General features: G+C 50.0%; 2 protein-coding genes across 2 annotated transcripts in view; one reads left to right on the forward strand and one right to left on the reverse strand.

Annotated features, from left to right (window-relative positions):
• The first annotated feature begins 15,185 nt into the window (after positions 1-15,185).
• Cldn5 (claudin 5) lies at positions 15,186-16,120 on the forward strand. Its single transcript, XM_006994458.4, has one exon. It carries the CDS (start codon positions 15,324-15,326, stop codon positions 15,978-15,980), a length of 657 nt encoding a protein of 218 aa, XP_006994520.1. The 5' UTR covers positions 15,186-15,323; the 3' UTR covers positions 15,981-16,120.
• A 2,610-nt stretch (positions 16,121-18,730) lies between these two features.
• Positions 18,731-22,058, reverse strand: part of Cdc45 (cell division cycle 45) — a 35,164-nt gene continuing 31,836 nt past the window's right edge. The window contains exons 18-19 of the mRNA XM_006994456.4: positions 20,167-20,232; positions 18,731-18,860 (exon numbers count right to left, since the gene is read on the reverse strand). Of these exons, the coding sequence (XP_006994518.1) occupies positions 20,168-20,232 (65 nt within the window). The 3' untranslated portion in view covers positions 18,731-18,860; position 20,167. The remainder of the gene's footprint in view (positions 18,861-20,166; positions 20,233-22,058) is intronic.

Here is a 22,058-nt window from a genome sequence, read left to right on the forward strand (position 1 = left end):
CCAGGTCTGGGTGCCAAGTCCTGAGGGCTGGACAAAGGCAGGGAGAGCAGATAGGATCTGAGGCCCAGCTCCTGGGAACTGTGAGGGTGCCCGCCCTGTGCTTATACTGACTTCCTGCTCCTGGGATCTCGGTCTAGCAAGTTGGGCGTGGGCACAGTCTGAGGGTAGGGAGGTGGGGTGGACATCCTCTCTCAGCCCTCCTCATGGACCCTGCACATCAGACACAGAGCAGTGGGAAGCAACAGTGTGTAGTGAGGTTAAAAAAAAAAACCTAAGTTTCTGGTGTTGGGTGGGAAGGGGACAAGCACACCAACTTCTTATGTTATTTACCTAAGAGAGTGAGCGATGACTGAGACAGACACAGGATGTGGGACAGACAAGAAGATAGACAGGAAAATGGGGACTAAGAAACACAATCCTGTACACACACACACACACACACACACACACACACACACACACACACTCACACACTCACACATACACCAATTAATTTAAAAGAAGATGGAGTTGGCCTACCTTTAATCCCAACACTCAGGAAACAGGTAGGCAGATCTCTATGAGTTTGAGGCTAGCCTGATCTACATAGGGAGCTCTAGGCTAGCCAGGGCTACATCCTGTCTCAAAAAAGGAGATGGAAAGGAGCATGTGGAGATGAAACATAGGATATTACAAATAAATTCAAATGCAACTGTAATTACAGAAGACATGAAAGATCACGAAAGGTTAAGTACTCTGGGTAAGGAAAATGCAATGTCTTATTTTATGTTAATAAAACAAAATGCCTGAGACTGGTTAATTTACACAGATTTTCTCTTTCTTTGCTCCAGGTTTGAGAAGATCAAGAGCATGGCCTTGGAATGTGCTTGGCCTCTAGTGAAGAGCTCATGTTGCAAGAGCTCATGTTGCTTCAGCTTGCGGCGGGAAGAGAAAGGGCAGGAGGCACATGACTTACAAAGGAAGTACAGGGCAGCCTTGCTTTGTGGTGGTGACTAACCCAGTCCCAGGGAGCGAGAACTTGCTTCTCTGAAGCAACATGAAGCCTTTACAAAGGTGCTGGGTTGGTGCCCTAAAGACTTCTGGCTAGGATCCACCTCTCAACCCTGTCATGCAGAAGCATGAAGACTTGGCAGGAGCATCAGCATGTTCAAACCGCAGTATAAAAGGCCTTTCTGAGACACTGACTAAGACTTTGAAGGCCAAAGGACAGAAAGACATGCCACGAAAATACACCAGTTGTGTCAGATCAGATGACAGGCAGCAAGGCCATGAATGTGCAGAGATGCTAACAGCAAATCAAGTTCCTGGAAATTCTAATAAGAGACAGAAAGGAGAGCCGGGCGGTGGCGGCACACGCCTTTAATCTCAGCACTTGGGAGGCAGAGGCAGGCGGATCTCTGTGAGTTTGAGGCCAGCCTGGTCTACAGAGTAAGTTCCAGGACAGGTTCCAAAGCCACACAGAGAAACCCTGTCTCCAAAAACCAAAACCCCAAACGAAACAAAACAACAACAAAACGAGAGAGAGAGAGAGAGAGAGAGAGAGAGAGAGAGAGAGAGAGAGAGAGAGAGAGAGAGAGAGAGGAGGCACAGACGAGAACACACAGAAAGAGAGGGGTTCTCCGTCTGTGTGTGTTTTCTTGTGCTCGCCTCTGCTGCTCAGGGTGACTCTGAACTCTTGGGATAAAGTGATTCGCTTGCCTCTGCCTGAGAAGCTGCTGATCCTGTAGGCACCTGCCATGTGGTCTACGCTGATTTAGGAGTCAGTGGTATTTTTAAAATTCATTTTATTCATTTTATGTATAAGTGTTCTGCGTGCCCACGTGTATGTGCACTGTCTGTACTCAGTGGCCGCCAGAGCCAGAGGAGGGTACAGCGTCCTCTGGAATTGGAGTCATGGACGGTTGTGACAAGCATGTGGGTGCTGGAAATCAAGCCCCAGTCTTCTGCCAAAGAGACAAGCATTTTCAACTGCTGAGAAGTCTCTCTGGCCCCCAGGAGTCAGCGTGTGTTTGTGTGTGTGTGTGTGTGTGTGTGTGTGTGTGTGTGTGTGTGTGTGTGTGTGTGTTGGAGGTGCATGTGCGCATGTGTGTGGAGGCTGGAGGTCAGCCTCGGATATCAATCCTCAGGAGTCATCTCCTTGCTTTTGAGGCAGGGTCTCTCACTGGCTCTTGCCAATTAGGCTGGATGACCAGAGAGCCCCACAGATCTTCCTGCCTCTGCCTTGCCAGCACTGAGACCACAGTGTGCTCTTCATGTGGGTTGTGGGAGTTGAACTCAGGGCCTTGTGTTTGCAAATCAAGCTCTTTACTCTGCTGGGAGCCGTGCGGCCTAGTTTTGGGCCGGTATATGAGTACTTGTCCAACAGGTCTCCAGATGAGGCAAAGCGCACAAGGGCAGTCTCCCTGGGCAAGGACCAGAGCACTTAGGGACAGCGCAGCCGGCACCCGCCCTTCTCTCTCTTAATAATGATGATCCTCTTGGTGGTTATCAGTGTCACTTTGTCAGTCACTCACGGACAGATGTGATCATTCCTGGAAACCACTTTTTTTTTTCCTCCAGTATTTTCCCTAAAATTCTTTGGAAGCTGATGCTTGTCAGGTTTCTTGTCTGGGGACGCCAGCTGTCACTCCAGACCCCGGGAGCTGTCCTGACTCAGTGCTGACAGGATCAGAGGCAGAGCACCTCTGTTTCTGTAAACACACTTCGTTAAGTTTTGAACAATATTGCAGTTCTTGAAACTGTTTGCCTATGTCAACAACCTTTTGGTTTTGTAAGACAGGACGTACTTGGCTCAGTATTTGGCCAAGCTAGCAAAATGAAAAGTGTTGTTTTTTTGTTTAAAAGATGTTTTGATGTAAACGTTGGGGGGAAAAAGCATATTGACATATTTGTTTTTGCTGGAGGTTAACGTTGGACGGTGGAAAAAACATGACTGTTAGTGTGGGAAAACACGCTTGTTTTTTATGTATAAATAAAGATGGCTGGAGCCGGCCGGCCGGCCATTTGGGTGAAACTCATTTCTTCACGCCAACACCCCTTCCCCATCTCAGGACCTGAACCTAGGCTGTGATGGGACCACAGCATTACCCCAACTTTTGTGTCAACTTTTGCCAGAAAAATTAAAAACATATAGACTGGGTTTCTTGGGAAAACACAGTTTTCCAGAACAGAATGAACCTAAAAAAAAAAAAAATTTCAAATTTTGATGGCTTTACAAAATTATACAAGTGTCATCGTCGGTGATTTAAAATCCTTATGTGCAGCCCCTCACGCTGTTTAAATAGCTCCACAAGCAAACTCTGACTTTGAAGAAACCAATCATTCCAGTCATGAACCAATGATTTCAGAGACTGAAAAAGTAAGGAACGTTTTTGTTTCATTTTGAAAAGCTAATATAAGCTTGATATGCAAACTACAGAAGAATAGGACAAAAGACAAAATGATGCTGAATTCAGCTCACAAGCAAAAATGCAAGCTGACTCTAATATTTGCAAAATGGACAACTCTTCACAGTCACTGTGCAGTTGGGCAGGGCGTGGTGGTGCACACCTTTAGTCTCAGCTTTTATGTGTTCTTGGGCTCTGACTTGGTCCTCATGTGTACGCAGAAGCGCTTTACCAACACGGAGTCTCCCCTCAGGCCTCAAAGTGGTGATATTTGTAATAGGCCCAAATTGGAAACACCATAAATGTCCCGAAGGAAACTGGTGATCAAGTGCCATGCTAGAGTCACAGCACAAACTACAACTCTGTACTGAAACTGGCCAGTTGGAGCACACACCTTTAATCCCAGCACTGGGGAGGCAGAGGCAGGGGGATCTCTGTGAGTTCGAGTCCAGTCTGGTCTATAGAGTGAGTTCCAGGACAACCAGGGCTACACAGAGACCATGTCTAAGAAAGGGGGTGTGGGAAGCCGGAGAAATGGCCCAGGGATTAAGAGCACCTATTGCTCCTGGAGAGGACCTGGGTTTGATCCTAGGTCCCACACATTTGTTCACCGCTGTACCTATAGTTCCAGAGGAACTGACTCCCTCTTCTGACTTCTGAGGGCACCAAATGCTTGCATAGTACATATACATGCATGCAGGAAAAACACCCACACATAAAGTGAATAAGAAAGTCCATACACATGTAAATATGTATGCTGTGTTAGTGTTACGTATGTGTGTGTGCACGTATGTTTGTGTTTCTACATCCACAAAACAAAAGAGAAAACTACCCGAGTATTTCAGTAGATGCTGAAAATCACCCCGGAAACTCAATAGTCATTCACATACTGAATAAATTAACAATGAAAAGAGGAATCTGCTCAGAGAGAATGAAAAGTACTTGGGAGATCAGAAACACAGTGTAAACGCCATCACCCAAGACTATTCCTGAAAACCACACCCCCATAGGCAACTTAAAGAAGGGTGGGTTTATTCTGGCTGTAGAGGTTCCAATCAACGTCTAGAAATGGAACGGTGAAGCAGCAGCCAGAGGAGACCAGCTCACCTCATGCAATGCCCTTGGGGTCTCTCCAAGTTGTGTGCAGTGGACTGGTCAGTTTTTTCTTTCTTTTTGAGACAAAGTCTCACTACTTAGCTCTGGCTGGACTTGAACAGAGATCCTCCTGCCTCTGCCTCCCCAGCGCTGGAATTAAAGGTGTGTGCTCCAACTGGCCAGTTTCAGTACAGAGTTGTAGTATGTGCTGTGACTCTAGCATGGCACTTGATCACCAGTTTCCTTAGGGACATTTATGGTGTTTCCAGTTTGGGCCTATTACAAATATCACCACTTTGAGGGCTGAGGGGAGACTCCGTGTTGGTAAAGCGCTTCTGCGTGCATATGAGGACCAAGTCAGAGCCCAAGAACTCACCTAAAAGCTGAACATGGCAACGTGTGTCCATAACCCCAGCACTGGGTGGGGTCCCTGTGGCCACTGGCCAGCCAGTCTAGCTAAGATGATGAGATTCATCGAGAGACCCTATCTAAAAGTAGAGAATGAGAGGGAAAGAAGACCAGTGTTAACCTTTGCTCTCCATGTGGACATCATGCATGCACCTGAGGGGAGGATTCTTAAAAATTAAAAACCAAAGCTTTCGTGAACAGCCATGTGCATGTTTTGTGGGGACACGGTTTTCATGTTTTCTGAGATAAATCTCCAAATGTTCAGTTGCTGGATTATGTGGTAATATACATTTAGCTTACTGTTTTAGATTATTATTTTCTGTATTTTGAGTATTTTGCCTTCATGTGTGTTTGTGTACCACATGTGCACCTGACCCCCAAAGAGATCAGAAGAGGGTGTAGGATCCCCCAGGACTGGAGTTAGTGATAGTTATGAGCTGTCGTGGGTGCTGGGAACCAAACCCAGGTCCTGGGCAAGAGCAGACAGTGCTCTTAACCGCTGCATCTCCCCAGCCCTCCGCGTTTAGCTTTTGAGGAAGTGGATGAACTGCTTGCGTGGGTGCCCATGTCCTCCCACTTTCCCAGTGGAGTGCAGCCATCTGCTTTCTCTGTGTTCTCACCAGAGCTTGGTGGTAATGATCCTATTTTTCATGGGCCTGATGGACAGTGAGGTGGAACCTCCTTTCACCTGCTCCGTTTCTCTGGAGAGAAGTCTCTTCATGTCTTTTGTTCAATTTATACTTGAGTTGCTTTGGTTTAAAAATGTTGAATTGGGACATGTTTGTGCATTCTGAGAGAGAGTCCCCCATTGCCTGTGGTAGTGCAGCCGTTTCTATGCGCTTTTTTAAACCTGTTTTCAGGTCTTCCACAAACCAAAGGCTAATTTTTATGAACATCAGTTTTGTCATTTTTTTCCTGTAATTGAGCATGCTTTTGAAGGTCTTTTATGCCTCCCCCCAATTTTTCTGTTCTCATCTAAAAGGTACTTGTGTAACTCCCGTCTCAGCTGGGAACAGTGGTGAACTCACGTCTGTGACAGTAACTGATTTCAGCTCTTGTGTAGCTAGAGTTTTCCTGCCTTGCCCACAGTCAGGACAAATCTTTGTCACCCGCCAGTCCCATAGCCGCTCAGACCCAACCAAGTAAACACAGAGACTTATATTGCTTACAAACTGTATGGCCGTGGCAGGCTTCTTGCTAACTGTTCTTATAGCTTAAATTAATCCATTTCCATAAATCTATACCTTGCCACGTGGCTGGTGGCTTACCGGCGTCTTCACATGCTGCTGGTCATGGCGGCGGCTGCAGTGTCTCTCCGCCTCAGCCTTCTGCTTCCCAGAATTCTCCTCTTTCCTTGTCCCACCTACTTCCTGCCTGGCCACTGGCCAATCAGTGTTTTATTTATTGACCAATCAGAGCAATTTGACATACAGACCATCCCACAGCACTCTTGTGTTGCTGAGTTGCTTTGAATGCTTGTAAAAATGTGAGTTGGCTAAACTTGTGTGGGCCGAGTTCTGGGGTCTCCGTTGTTTCACTGAACACACGCAGCCGTCACCCCACAGTGTCACACGGTCTCTGTGGAAGCACAAAAACACGGCATTGGGGGCTGGGGGCTGGCTCGGTGGGGAAGGTGCTTTCTGTGAAAGTGTGAGGGCCTGAGTTAGGAAAACCAGACGTGCCGGGCATGGTGGGACACGCCGTCAGTCCCAGCACTCTGGAGGGGAAGCAGGCAGATCTCTGAGTTCGAGGCCAGCCTAGTCCACAGAGTAAGTTCCAAGACAGCCAAAGATACACAGAGAAACTCTGTCTCAGAAAGCCAAAACCAACCAACCAACCAAACTGTGGCTTAGACAGACACACAGTGTGAACAACTGTAATCCCAATGCTACTACAGGATAATGAAAGAGAGGTGAGACAAAAGAACTTCTGGAAGCTCCTAGGCCAGCTAGCCTGGCACAGACAGCAGGAAACATCAAAGACTCAATTTTAAAGCAGGGTAGAGGTGTTGCCTCCACCAACCTACTCCGTACACATTCACGTCCTCCTCCATGGTCTAGCCTATGAGCTTCCCTACCTTCAGTGCAGAGGCACTCTAGGTTTGGGCCAGGATCTCCCCCCCACACCTATCTGCCATACTCTAGGACTCTCTCACCTCTATCTACCCCCCCCCACACACACACACTCCCAGCTTGGAACAGGAAGCTCTGCCCACTTGCCTGAACACTACCCAAGCTACTCCTAACTTCTAGACCTAACCCACATCCATGCCCTCTCTTCTCCCCAACCCTGCTCCATCCATAACAAACTTAAAACTAACGGAGGAAGTCATCACGTCCAGATCTCATTGCAGTGACAATTTAAAAGATCTGTTTCCTTGATTGGAATGAAATATCTGTCTTCATCTTTTCTGATTAGTTTTAGTTCGAATTCTGTTTTGTCAGATGTGAGGATAGCAATGCCTGCTTGCTTCCTGATCCCATTTGATTAGAGCTCTTTGTCAACTCTTTACTCTAAAGTGGTAGAAAAACGCCTTTGACAAAATCCAACATGCCTTCATTATAAAAGTCTTGGAGAAGCCAGGCGGTGGTGGAGCTCGCCTTTAATCCCAGCACTCGGGAGGCAGAGGCAGGTGGATCTCTGTGAGTTCGAGGCCAGCCTGGGCTACCAAGTGAGCTCCAGGAAAGGCGCAAAGCTACACAGAGAAACCCTGTCTCAAAAAACAAAAACAAAAACAAAAAAAACAAAAAAAAAAGTCTTAGAGAATGTAGGACTAAAGAGAACATATCTCAGACAATAAAAGCAACATATGAGAAGACCACAGCCAACATCATCATAAATGTAGATAAGCTTGAAGCAATCCCACAAGTCAGGAATGGGACAGGAATGTCCCCTGTCCCTGCTCCTTTCCGACACTGTTTGAAGTAGTAGGAGCAGTAAGGCCAGAGAAAAGTATTAAAGAGATAAAGAGATAGAAATCAGGAGAAAAGAAGTCACACTTCCCTCATTTGTAGATAATATGATACTATCTGTAGAATTAACCGTCTTATTCAATAAGAAACACAGAGCCAATACAGAGATGAAAGCCAAGAGGTCAGAGCAATAGCTAAGAGCTAAAAACCTTACCCTTTACTATTGTTGTTGCACTACTTCTCCGAAAAAGACCTACTTCCTGTGTCTGCCTTTTTTTAGTTTCTGTTCTGCCTTCTCATTGGTTGTAAACCCAACCACATGACCTCCTAGTCATTGCCTGTCTGTACAGACCTCCAGGTCTTCTATGGTTGGTATTGAGATTAAAGGTGTGTGTCTCCATGCTGGCTGTATCCTTGAACACACAGAGATCTACCTAGCTCTGCCTACCAAGTGCTGGGATTAAAGGCATGCACCACCACAGCCCAGCTTTTGCTATGGCTTGCTAATAGCTCTGACTCCTGGGCAACTTTATTTATTAACATACAAATCACATTTCAGTACAAATAAAATATCACTATAACTATCTATTAGAGATCACAAAAATTCTATCAGAAAACTTTTAGAAATGATAATCAAATGCAATATGGCAGGATATAGAGTCAGCTTGCAGAAATCAATAGCTTTTCTGTGAATCAACGTCAAACATATAGAGAAGCTGATCATGGGCACACTCCTATTTACAATAACCTCAAAGAAAATATTAAATATCCAGGAATAAACCTAACCAAGGAAGTGAAGGACCTCTGCAATGAAAACTTTAAAACTCTGAAGAAAGAGATAAAGACACTAGAGATGGAATGACATCCCCTGCTCGTGGATGGATTCGTAGAATTAACATTGTGAAAATGACCACTTCACCAAAAGCTATTTACAGATTCAACACAATCTCAATCCAAACCCTACCTCCTTCTCAGAAACAGAAAAACTATTCTAAAATTCATATGAAACAAGAGACCAAAGACAGCTAAAGCAATCTTGACCCCTCTACCCCCGCCCCCCCCCCCACAATGCTGCAGGGATTAACATTACAGATCTTTTTTTTTTTTTTTTGGTTTTTGGTTTTTGGTTTTTGGAGACAGGGTTTCTCTGTGTAGCTTTGCGCCTTTCCTAGAACTCAGTTGGTAGCCCAGGCTGGCCTCGAACTCACAGAGATCCTCCTGCCTCTGCCTCCCAAGTGTCCTACTTTTCAATAACTAATTTTTGTTACTAGGAGCAAAGAATGTCTTGGCAAGTTTTCTACCAAGCTTTTAACTTTATCTTTCTCCACTGGTAGGCCTCAATACCATACAGACATTCCTTAAAATACCTTAAAACATAAATTTCTAAGGATGGAGCTTGGTGGGCACAGCATTTGCTGTCACTATGTTCAGGTGTTGTGTCCTCTTTGTAAATGAGATCCACAACAGGTACTGTAATACTTTTGCTTTACTTATGAAACAGAGATTAGAAAACGAAATGAGGGGAAAGTCTATTGTATTCACCAATAGTTTGCTTATCATGTTCTTTCTTCCCAACATCTTGGAGTTCTTCTGCTGTGAAAATATCTGAACAACTTATTATATGAACTAGTATATAGTTAAATATTTAAGACAAATTGTTGAAGCTGGAGAGATGGCTCGGTGCTTAAGAGCACTTAATATTCTTGTAGAGACATCTGACAACCTTCTGTAGGCCTCCTTGGGTACCAAGCATTCGCATGGTGCACAGACATACATGCAGGCAAACACCCATACACATAAAATAAAAATAAATAAATCTAAAAAATTTTAAAAAATCCCCACAATTGTCCATTTTCTGTATTCAGGGATGATTAGCAGTAAGATGTGTTTTAAAAATTAATTTGCTAGGTTAGCATAAAAGTATCTGGTTCCACGTTTCCACCTCTTTTACACTTATTTTAAGCAGACCGTAGTGATGTCTTTTAGTGATGTTTCGTGTTTCTTGTACTCGATACTTCTCCAAGTCCCTGCTGTTGTGGCTGTTGTGTTGTTAAATGAACCTGATAAGCCCATGTGTTACACCTGGCCCCCAGCTGGTGGCGCTGTTTGGGGAGGTTTTGGAACCTTTAGGAAATGGGGCCACCTAGCTGGAGAAAGCGGGTCCCTGGGGACAGGCTTGAGGGTGCTTCCACGCACCCCACAGCCATGCTTCCGCCATCACGATGGCTGTCTCCCCTGAAAGGGTGAGCCAAATGTGCTCTGCTCCCTAAGTGTCAGGCAGCTGGGCACACGGACAGGCAAGTCACGAGTCCAGGCGGTTTACAGTGTTCAACAAATCTGCAATTTTTCAGTTTCTGTTTCTTCAGGCATATATTTTTCTTCTCCTTGGACTATTTTTTAGAGACGCTAACTACACGTCCATTCCTCTGTCCGAGGTGCCTGGGGCTCAGCCGTCTCCCACCCCGGCCTTGTTCCTTGAGTGTTGCACTCGAGTCGGCTCCTGTTTTTACATCTGTGTGTTCACTCATCATATCCTCTGCAAACTGTGCCAGATTTCTGTCCTATTGTTTGTTTGACCCAGGGTCTCGCTATATAATCCAGGCTGGCCTCTCACTTGCAATCCTCCTGCCTCAGTCACCTGAGTGTTGGGATTACAGGTGTGCATCACTGCACCCAGTGAATTAATAAACTTTTGAAACTGGGGTTGTCTAATGCTGATCACAGGCAGTGAAAAGGTGGCCTCAGATAACAATATCAGCAATCTAACCTCCCAAATACAAAGAGTTACGAGCAAGGACACTGATAACAGTGTTGTTTGTAATAGAAACACATCACTTGCAGGGCTGGGAATGTAGCTCAATGTAGATTGCTTGTCAAAGACAAAACCATGTTCACTTGTCAAAAGATGCCTGGAGGGATGGCCAGTAATTGGCTGAATGCAGTCAACCCTCTTGGTCTACAACCACAGACTCAGCCAACTATGTATGAAAATAAGTGAAGCCAGGTGTGGTAGCATATACCTTTAATCCCAGCATTTGGGAAGCAGAGGCAGGTGGATCTGAAGGCCAGCCTGGCCTACAGAGCAAGTTACTGGACAGCCAGGTCTATATAGTGAGACTCTGTTTCCACCAAGAAAAAAAATTGGCATGTGAAATATATAGATATATGTGTATGTCTATATATTTTATATCATATATGTGAAAGAACATATTTTCACATATATATGAAGACAATTATATCTGTGCTGAACACTTCTGTATGGTTATGATTCTCTGAACAAAGTAGTACACCAGCTATTCATTCATACATCATTAACAATTTTTTAGGTATCTAAAGTAACCTAGAGATGATTTAAAGTATGCAGGGGAATGTCTGCAGACTGAAAGATCACACCATTTATACACCAGCTCTGAGCATCTGTGGATTTGGGGAATGAGCCCCTAGGTGACATCCTAACATTGATTAGTTCAATGTCCCTCTGAGCCAGAAGGCGAGCTCCACTAATTTCCACACCCTTTGGGGTTGTGGCCATTCCCATCTGTGACTCTCAGAGCTTCAGAAGAGGTGGACATTCCCATCTGTGACTCCACCGGCAAGTGTTGGGGACAGACACCACACTGCACACCACAAACGCCCCAATCATGTGGGCATTTTTAACAAAGTGGGAAGTGTTCCCAATCTGATGCCTAGTGACAAAGGGGACTCCAGAAGGACTCGGTGATTTCAAATAGACAAGGGTATAAAGTTGTGCGATGGTGTGTGTGACAAAGGATAGAGGTCATGGAGGTGCTAGACGCTGGAGAGTTGAAGTAGGGGGAGGGAGTGGAGGAAGCTGGTCTGGGCCTCGGAGCATCACTGCTACCTCTCTGGGGCTTGGGGAGAGGTCAGGCTGGACTGTATGGGGACTGCATCCAGTTTGGGCCTTGAAGGCATGATGAATCTACAGGACCCCAGGGCTGTCACATGGGGCTCCCTTCCCACCCTCACAAAACTCTCCTGCTCACTAAAGATGCTGAAAACACAGTGACCCCTGATGATGGCTAGTTGGCACTTATGTGGGTCTGAGGTTCAATGATCTGCGAAGGTCAACTGAGCCAGTGAGTGACTTCAAGCCCCTCTGAGGCTCCCAGGAATAGCACCAGGGACATCTAGACTATAATTAGCCACTTCTACAAGTTTATAAACCTGAGGCAGGGGGCTGCTATGAATGGGGGAAATGAGGCACAAGAAGCCAAGCTAGTTTAAAAAGTAGGGGCGAATTTAACTCCAGGCCTGCTCTGGGCCACAGAAGACGCCCATAGCAACAACTGAGAGTGGACTGCAGGGGTCCATGCTTCCTACCCAGACCACCCTGGGTTGCCAGCCCAATGGCTAGTGACATGGGAGGTCTCAAGATGCTGCCTTTGGGCCAGTGAGAGCCCAGGCTCTGGGCTTCCGCTAAGAAATGGCTCCAGGCAAGAAGAATTTCGTGGTTCTGTAAACATCTGCCGAACTAGGGGGAAGCATCCTGGACCAGAAGCTGGAAGGGAGGAGGAAGGCTGGCTTTTCACTCCCTTTGAAATAAAGCCTGTTAGCTAAGAGCTTCCCAAATCCAAGCCCTAAATAGATTGTCCATGGAAGGTCAACGGATCCCCTCAGGGCAGGGTCAGCCAGCAGCTGTTGGAGATAAACCTCGCTTTTCTGCAGACTCAGGCCTTTCTCTCACACAATTAATGGGATCCTGTGCCACTTCCCCTGGGGAAGCAGAACAATAGCTGTGCTGGAGCAGGTGGCCTGCCTGGCAATCCCCCTACCAGAGACTGGGATTCATGTCCCCATACAGTGCCTGGCTCTGGCTCCCTGCTACACTCTAGCCATACTGACCTTCCCCTGCTCCAGGATCAGATCCATTCGGAGCCTTGTCCCACCTCTAGGGCGACTGATTTCGTTTTATTTTATTCGGCGAGTGACGGAACTTGCTAAGCAAGTCCTTTACCCCCAGCTACCTTGCCTAGCCCCAAACGCACATGTACACCAGGATTTCTGTCTGCCCCCTGGGAACTTCTTCCTGGAATCCTGCTGAGATATCTCCTCTTCAGGGGGCCTTGCTGCTTCCCTTCCTACCTGGTGCTTCATTGGTGGTTTATTAAGTGTCCTGGGCTGCGTGCTCCGGCGGAGAGAGTGTCCAGTGCACAGCAAATTCCCAAGGAAGGAAAGTACTTTTCTGTGTCTTGATGGGTCGCTTGGACCACCTTCAATCTCGGAGGAGGCTTGAAGAAGCAATGTGAACCCTAGCTGCCCTTTTCTGGAGTGGTTCTGATCCCATTGCATGCTGGGGAATATGAAGTCTGAGGTTCTGTTGCCAACTCCTAGAGATACTGTGAGGCTGTTACCACAGGTACGTGAACTTGCTGGGACCACCCTGGGTGTCAGGATGGGAACAGTACAAAAATAGTGGGCAGGCGGGAAGGAGGGGAGCCTTGTGGTTTGCAGACCCAACTGGCTGAAAGCAGTAAGCTGCTTCTTGTCTGGGACAAATGAATGGCAATAATCACTGTGTTGAGACTCCAGACACTGGTAGGAAAGCCAACAGGCAAAATCTATCCTGGCTTGGACCTTCTGGGGCCTGGATGTAAAGAGGTATCCTCAGATGTGTCCATCAGTGCAACCTTACAGAATAGCAAGACAGACAGACAGACAGACAAGCCAGCAGCAGCAGGAAGAACCAGTTTAAGACCCAGAGGAAGGTGGATCTGATCAATGTGTATGCTTCTGGCCAAGGAGAGCCATAGAGGATTATAGGCAAGGGCCTGCAGGAGCTGCCTTGCTGGGAGGTCTGGAGAGGCTTCAGCAGTTGCTCCAGGAAGATAGCACAGAACTTGAAGGGATGGGGCTGGCATTTCCCTGGCCTAGAGCAGGGGAGCAGGACTGAGAGGGTGAGCCTTGGAGTTTATACCCACTGGGCAGGGGAGAGGGTCTGCAGAAAGGCAGGGAAGGGTTTACAGAGGTGGAAGGCAGCAGAAAATATACGGTGGCTGGGAGGAGCCATTCTACCTATCAGGAGAGTTGGTTTGGTTCAGGAAGGGTGTGCACATGAGGTTCTCCCTGCCCCAAGGCCTGACACCTTGTTCTAAGCACCTTTCCAAGCAGGCACTGGGCTTGCCCCATTGACCTCTCACTCAGAGCCATCTCCAGGAGGAAGCTGAAGCCCAGAAGGGAGAGATTTATCAAAATCTCCACGTCTGTGGCTGGTCTCAACAATGGCATCCTTTCTCTATAGAGGGAGGCCCCGAGTTCTTTTGAGCATAGGAAAACAACAAAAGAAAAGTCCAAACACAACAACGACAAAAAACCAGCCCATCCGGAGTCCAGGGCTATCTGGGAAGAAACAAAGGGAATGGGAAGGCGAATGCTGGAAAGGGGATGGTGCCCTAGCTGGGCTGTGGGGCCGGGTGCCTCCACCTGAGCCTCAGGGACCCAGAACGTCCAACCCAGTGGACCTTTCAAGAAATGGCTGGGCCATTGTGCAGAAGAATGCCCGGAAATCCCGCGGCTCCCTCCTCCAGCGAGGATGGGGCTCTTCCTCCTGGCCAGGAAACTCCAAGTTGGCTTCCGGAGGGTGGCCTGGGGGCTGGGGTGGCAAAGCATCACAACTGCTTGCTGGACGGCAAGGCACAGCCTCTTTATGTCCCTTTGTGTCTCTGCTGTGCTGGGACCATAGTCTATGTGCTGGAGGAGACTGGGGACTGAGTGATACCTGACACCCTGGACCTCAGGGTATGGAGGCAGGGAGCATCACAGAAGAGACAGCACAGGCCTTTGCACCGCCCACTTTGTACCAGGCTCTAGGTTCTAGGGAAGAAGTGAGTGTAGGCAGGCGGTGGTTGGGCAGATTCTCTGATGAAGTTATAATCAAGGGCATGGCCAACACAGGCTTGCCGAGCATCTCAGCTTGGTGTGCTGAGGGACAAGCAGTGTGGAGGTTTGTTTCACCTCTGCCCAGGGGCTCCGGGAACCTCCATGCCAAGCCTTTGCATGGAGGGGTTGGAATGATCTGGGATGTAGCGAGTGGAATTGGTCGGTTAGGCATGCAGCTAAAATGGAGAGACAGGGCACGCAGATCGCCTGTGAACGCTCCAAGGTCAGCCTGGAGTTGGACAGAAACTGGTAGGGTCTCAGACTGCTGCTGCCCTGCTTGGGGGGGGGGGGGGGAGCGGGACTAGTCCTGAGAGCTGTGGTTTCTTCAACTGTAACTGCCCAGGGGGTCCGCGATTGGCTGTAAGACCGAAGGTCTGCTCATGGATTGGCTGGCCTAGCTCGGGGCTGCGCCCTGGGGGCAGAGTCCGCCCCCCTCCTCCCCCAGACTTCAAATAAGAAATCCCCAACAGGCAAGGAAGAACCAAATTGGTGTTGTTGATCCTCCTTTCTGGTCCACTGCAGGAGGCGCCGGAGCCAAGGCACCAGAACCAGCTGAGCGCACAGCCTAGGCAGCACCGAGCGCACCCGGGAGGCCCCAGGGTCGTCGGGCATTCGGTCTTTAGCCATGGGGTCGGCAGCGTTGGAAATTCTGGGTCTGGTGTTGTGCCTAGTAGGTTGGGTGGGATTGATCCTGGCGTGTGGGCTGCCCATGTGGCAGGTGACTGCCTTCCTGGACCACAACATCGTGACGGCGCAGACGACTTGGAAGGGGCTGTGGATGTCGTGCGTGGTGCAGAGCACGGGGCACATGCAGTGCAAGGTGTATGAGTCTGTGCTGGCGCTGAGTGCCGAGGTGCAGGCAGCTCGGGCGCTCACCGTGGGCTCTGTGCTGCTGGCGCTGGTGGCGCTCTTTGTTACCTTGACCGGCGCGCAGTGCACCACCTGCGTGGCCGCGGGCCCAGTGAAGGCACGCGTGGCGCTCACCGGCGGAGCGCTTTACGCGTTGTGCGGGCTGCTGGCACTTGTGCCGCTTTGCTGGTTCGCCAACATCGTGGTCCGCGAGTTCTACGATCCCGCGGTGCCGGTGTCTCAGAAGTACGAGCTGGGCGCGGCGCTGTACATCGGCTGGGCGGCCTCGGCTCTGCTCATGTGCGGCGGGGGTCTCGTGTGCTGTGGCGCCTGGGTCTGCACCGGCCGCCCGGAGTTCAGCTTCCCGGTTAAGTACTCGGCGCCGCGGCGGCCCACGGCCAACGGCGAATACGACAAGAAGAATTACGTCTAAGGGCGGGAGGCACGGCGGGGCCCTTCCCGCAGCCAAGCCCGTGTTCGGAAGGACGGACGCGGGAAGCCGCACGTGGATGGCAACCACAGCCGAGTTGAGTAGCGCAGACTCCGAGGCAAGTCAGGCTGGGTTCCGGCCAGACTTTTCCGCGCTCACAGAGGGTCCTCTGACCGTCACCAGCCAGCTCAGAACAGACTACGGGCACTTGTGAGGACCTGACCGACCTCCTTTTCTATGCGCAGTTGGCCGCGGCGTGGGTGGGGCTCTCGGATTTCATCGGTGAAGCAGGCACCAAACTGCAGCTGACAGTTCCTATTGAGACCCTGGCGAGTTCTGGATGCTGCCTTAATGTCCAGTAGCTCCTGCTGACCTGAGAGGGCAGCTGGAGAACCCCCGGCCCGCAGCGTGGGCTGCCAGAGGGATGTGTCAGAAAGGGCATTTTCCTTGTTAGTGGAGAGGAGCCACTGAACCAAAGGACTTAACCTGGACCTCGTCTCACTCCAGCACTCCCCCAACGTGGGGGCAGGGGGGCGGGAGGGGCGCTGTAGGTACCAGAGCCTTAGAGGGGCTTCCCTCCTCGCAGCTTGGGTGGGGTGGGGCGGGCAAGAATTTGCTTAGTAAATGGTTTGAACACTCCCAACCGTGTCCTGTCCTCTGTCCAGCTAGCCACTCTTTGTGCCCAGCACCGCTATTCACCCATCACCCTCTTCAAAGTCTCCCACAGGGATCTCCCCCAGTCCTCAACTGGGAGATGCAGTTACATTTGCAAGAAGCCAAGAATGTGGACAGAAAATCCCGGGGTAAGTGCCGGAGTCAGGCTGGGATATATGAGGGGAAGCTGACGCCAGGAGGGGGTCCAGCTGGAACTTCACCTCGTGAGAATGGATTTGGGTGGTGAGAAGTGCTGAGGGTAGGTAGCCAGGCTGCCAGCTTCTCCCGGAAGACCCTAAAGCATTTTTTCCCAGTGCTTGCTCAATACAGCCAGACCAGGCACTTCCCTCGTTTGTGGGAGCCAGGGTGAATCAAGGATGTCACCGCCGGTCCTCAGCTCGGACTGCAGGACTGCAGTGCGTAACTGTTAAATGGGAGGAGAGGCACTTGCTCAGAGAACCTGGGTCTGACTCCAGCCCTTTGTCCTAGCTCCTCTGGTTAGTGCGGCTTTACAAAGGGTCTAGGGTCTGTGTCCTCAGTGTTGGTAATGCAACCGTGTTGACAACCACAGGGAGCCCGGGGTGTGACCATCCTGGGGAAAGACCCCACGAAGGAAAGGCAAGTAAAGCCATCAGCCACACGGAGAGCTTATTGTTTCTTCCTATTCGGGCAATTTTACCTTTTGCTAAGACCAGAAACAGAAGTGAGTAGGATGGAGGGAGGGGCTACTAAGCCCTGAGAGCAGGAAGGCTTGGCACCTGCCCCCCACCCTGGCCTCCAGAGGTCTGTTCAGAAACGGTTGGGCCTCTCATTATCAAGTCTTTCAGGCCTGGCTGGGTTCCTCACAGCAAGGAAGGTGTTAATTCTAAGACTATGAGCTCAGAGAGACTCAGGGCAGATTCTGGAATTGGGAACAGAGAAGGCAAGGGTGGGACGCATGGGGAGGCTGACTTTCCGGTGGCCCAGTCCCAGCGAGACAGCGCAGTGGAAACCTCATGTGCAGAAGGGATCAGGGACAGCCGCAAGCGTGGGGACACGGGGTCCTAGAGCTGGCCCTGCGCCCTAGCTGGCACACTTGGCTGGTGCTGTACTCTGCCCAGTAGTGTGGGAAGGGAGCTGCTCCACCTCCAAACGGCCAGGGTGGCCACGAGAAAGTAGTTAGCTGGTGGCACTACCAGCGGTCAGGAGAGGAGCCAGTCCCCACCCATTGTACCTCCTCATTCCCCCAAGAGCATCCTGGGTATTTGGGACCCCCCTTCTAGGTCACTTTGTGGGCTTCTCACGACTGGCTTAAAATTACCACCAGTACTTGGAATAGAGGGCGATGGCTTAGGCTACCTAGTGAGATCCTGTCTCAAAAATCAAAACTGAAAAAAAGTTGAGAAACCTGCCTAAACAACTAACTCCCCCTTCTAGGTCTGTGTGCCGTGCTGAGCTCGGACGCCCAAGTGGGTATCTCTTCCTACCATGTCTGCTCCTCCAGTACTTACGTCCCTTCGTCACCTTCCAGCCTCTCCAGGGACAATGACAATGGCGCTAGCATTCTAAGAAGCGCCTGTTGCAGTTAAGGTGTCAGGGGCCAGAGGTTCCTCTATGTTGAAACGTTCTGTGGGTGGGTGTGAGCGATGCTGACAGAAGCCTGGAACAGTGTTTCCATTCAGGCACTACTCAGCAGTTAGGCCTCCTTGATTTGAGGCCTTCCCCCATACTTCCCCATTTGCAAAGCAGTGTGACCCTGCATGCCTGCAGGGACCATTGGAGCACCGTGAATGGTAGGGAAGCTGAAGGCCATGGTGAAGGCGACCACAGTGATACAGCTACAGTCTGGCAGGCAGAGCCCGGTCCTTCCTGGCATTACCGGGCAGCGGCCATCGCAGGTACTGGTTGTGAAGATACTTGGTACTGAAGCCAGCCCAGCCTCTGCCTACTGCCATCAGGGGGTCAGGAGAGCAGGTGGGGCAGACCTTGTCCCAGGGGCTGAGTAGAGAGTCTCTGTATCTGGCATGGAGAATGGCAGCATGCAGGAACAGTGTTACCCTGGGTCCCAGAAGGCTCAGAGTACTTCCAAATACTGACTAAGATCTTAGGAACAAATGGGATGGAACCACAAACAAACATTTTACTTTATTAAAAACCACATAGTCCCACACTTCAAATGTATCTTGCAATCTAATAGATGCCGGGTGATATAAATAAGGAAAAGGAGGTCACTTCTGGAGAAATCAAATCCTGGAAGAAAAAAAAAAAAGGTTTCACACAATTCATCCTTTCTCCCCATGCATCAAACAGACTGAACAAGGCCTTCCAGGATCTGCTTTGAGCAGCTTCCACAGTAGGGTGAAGGTGAGTGTGGAGCGGAAGGCCACCCAGATCACTGTCCTCCCACATCCCTACAGCGTCTCAACTGTCCCCATGAAAGTACCCAGACCTTCTCACCTGACAGTCCTTGCCTGGCCACTTATCCTGCCAGGGCAGCTTCATGGCCCCTCCCCTGCCTGGCCAGTTCCCACTGCTCCCCCCATCATGTAGCAGCACCCTCCCCTTCCCTGCCATTATGCCCCTGCTGGACGGCCACACACACGGCAGTGCTGTGGACACGGTGCAGGAGGGAGGTCCACCTCCGGTCAGCCCTGGCACACACCGCTCCCCACAAGTCAGTACACACTTGCCACCCATGGGCCAAGGATGCTGTTGGCTCTTTTTTGGAGTCAGACTGATTATTTACACAGCCAAGGTCACTGCTGATTACCTGCAAGTGTGACCAAGGATTCCCTGGTCCAGTCTGGACACCTTCCTTACTACGGCCCTGAATGTTCAGGCTACCCTGACTGGATGGAGTCCCCGAGACCCACTAGGTCATTCTGGTCCCCTACAGCTCAGAGTTTAACAAGGAGAGGGCAGTTCCTTGTGTCAGAGCCTTGGAAAGGCTGCCTGACCAAACAGGCTGAGGAGGTTACACAGGCACAGCAGAAAACCCCTACTTCCTTTTTCCCGTGTGGTCCCTCAAATAGAAGGATCATGTGGAAGAACAGTGAGGGCTTCAGTAGGGAGGTGTTCTGGGCCACACACATGCAGCAGGCCTCTCAGGATAGCTGTCCACAGCTGAAGGCTCATGCGGAGCCAACATTCTGTGACCTGAAGCTGGGTAGTTGTCAACAGCTTCCTTTCTTATCAAAGAGAAGAACAGCCCAGAGTGCCACTGCTGTGGGCTCCAGCCCAGGGCTTGTGGTTACGGCTGTAAGAAACTTTGGGTGGTCCCTGGGGCTAGCACTGGCTAATCTGTGTGTCACACATGATGCTCAGCCCCATGGTGTGGGCATTCGAGAAAATTTAGGGTTTTCTGGGGGTCAAAGGTGCTTAATGAAATTAAGCTTCCTCAGAAGTGCTCCATTGTGGCCCTGCTGGATTCTTAGGGCAGACATTCCTGGGAAAAATCTGCAAACCCTGCTCTGATCTGGAACACAAGTAAAGCCTCTGTGGAGGGAGACAAAGCAGGAGCGGGGCTGGGGGCCAAGGACTGCCCACCCTGGCTTACCCTAGGACAGCAGAGACACGAGAGCATCCAGGAACTTGCTCCGGTCCTCAGCTTTCAGCTCAATTACTGAAGTAATGAAAGGAAAACATCTTGTGAGTGGGAGGAGTGAGGAACGAGGCCGACAACCCTCCATCGCATTCCACACTGCGGCTCCCGCCAGGCTGGAACGTTCCGCAGTATTTGAGTTAAACTTTTCCCACTGTACTCCCACTTCAGATCTGCTGGCTGCACCGTGGAGAGACCAGAGCCTTGTCCTCAAGGACTCCCAGGGCATGCAAGGGTCAACAATGTCAGCCAGCGGACGGACACAAGGCATGTGACGCCTCTGACAGACTTGGACAGGGATTGGCACAAATGCCTGTCCCCACAGTGATGCAGGCCACACCGGCCCTGCTCTGTCCTGCGCTTCAGCTTCCGTGTCCGCTCCCGGAGAGGACACACAGGCTCGGGGTCACGTGGGACGCTCCATGTTGCTGGCCAACTCCCCAGGAGTGCAAAGCCTTTCCTACCAGGCAGGTACTGTCCACAGCCACTTCCACACCCCCTACCTCCGGCTCTCCAACCCTCAGGGAAGCGAGGCATCTTCCAGCCCAAACCCCCCCTGTGTAACAAAGGTGGGCTGTGGTCACAGGCAGGAAATGGGAGCTGTTGTTCAGGGGGACCAACTCCACAGGCCACAGCTACAGCTGCCTGGCATAAAGAAACCTACCCGAGACGGTGTAGGAACCTGAACACAGGCTAGTGTTATGGAATCAGAGCGTGGTAATTCCTGAGAGATTTAGATAAAATACTGAGGTAGCGAGGTAGTAGTGGCACACACCTTTAATCCCAGCACTTGGGAGGCAGAGGCAGATCTGTGAGTCTGAGGACAGCCTGGTCTACATAGTGAGTTCTAGGACAGCCAGAGCTACCTTAGAGAGACCTTGTCTCAAAACAAACAAACAAACCAACCAACCAAACAACAACAAACCCAAACCTAAAAACAGAGAGGTGTGACAGAGTGAGCTGTGTTCCCCAAGTTCCTTTGTTGAAACCCCAACTTCCAGTATCTCAGAATACGACACCTGGAGACAGGACCTTCAAAGAAGTAAATAAGGTACTCAGGGTGGGTCCTAACCCAGCATGAGTTGTGTTCTTCTGAGATCAGGCACAGACACACACAGAGGGGTTTAAGAAAGAAGACAGCCTCATAGCCAAGGACAGAGGCCATCAGCCACTCTGACACCCTGACTTCAGGTGTCAGGCGTGGCACTGGCAGGAATTTTGTCGCCCAGTGAAGCAGTGACAGTAGTGTGTTGCTATGCTGAATCTGCCTTACTCTAGAATGTGTCAACAAGGGGCTAGAGAGAGGGCTGGCTCGGCAGTCTCTGAGAGCATTTGCTGCACTTGCAGAGGGGCCGGGCATGCAGGCGAAACACCCATAAACATGGAGGAACGGGGGCTGGAGAGGTGGCTCAGCGGTTAACAGTGCCACTGACTGTTCTTCCAGAGGTCCCGGGCTCAATTCCCAGTACCACATGGCAGCTCACAACTGTCTCTAACTCCAAGGCTACCTGGAGAAACCAAAATAAAATAAAAAATTGTCAACAAGAAGATAGGGCTAGGTGTGGTGGTGCACCCCTTTAATCTCAGCACTTGACAGGCAGAGGTAGGAGGGTCTGTGTGAGTGTGAGGCAGCCTTGTCTACACAGTGGGACCCTGTCTTAAAAATAAGATAAGATAGGCACAGTGGTGCATGGCTTTAATTTCAGCACTCACGAGACAGAGGCAGGGGCAGGTGGATCTCTGAGTTCAAGGCTAGCCTTGTCTGTGTAGTAAGCTCCAGGACAGCCAGAGCCATGCAGAGAGAGCCTGCCTCACAAAACAAAACAAAAACAAACAACAAAAACCAA

This window comes from Peromyscus maniculatus, chromosome 12 (assembly GCF_049852395.1).
Source record: "Peromyscus maniculatus bairdii isolate BWxNUB_F1_BW_parent chromosome 12, HU_Pman_BW_mat_3.1, whole genome shotgun sequence".
NCBI lineage: Eukaryota > Metazoa > Chordata > Mammalia > Rodentia > Cricetidae > Peromyscus > Peromyscus maniculatus.

What these genes read in the sequence shown, in the direction of transcription:
- Cldn5 (XM_006994458.4), top strand. Translation starts at nt 15,324, where the DNA reads ATGGGGTCGGCAGCGTTGGAAATTCTGGGTCTGGTGTTGTGCCTAGTA.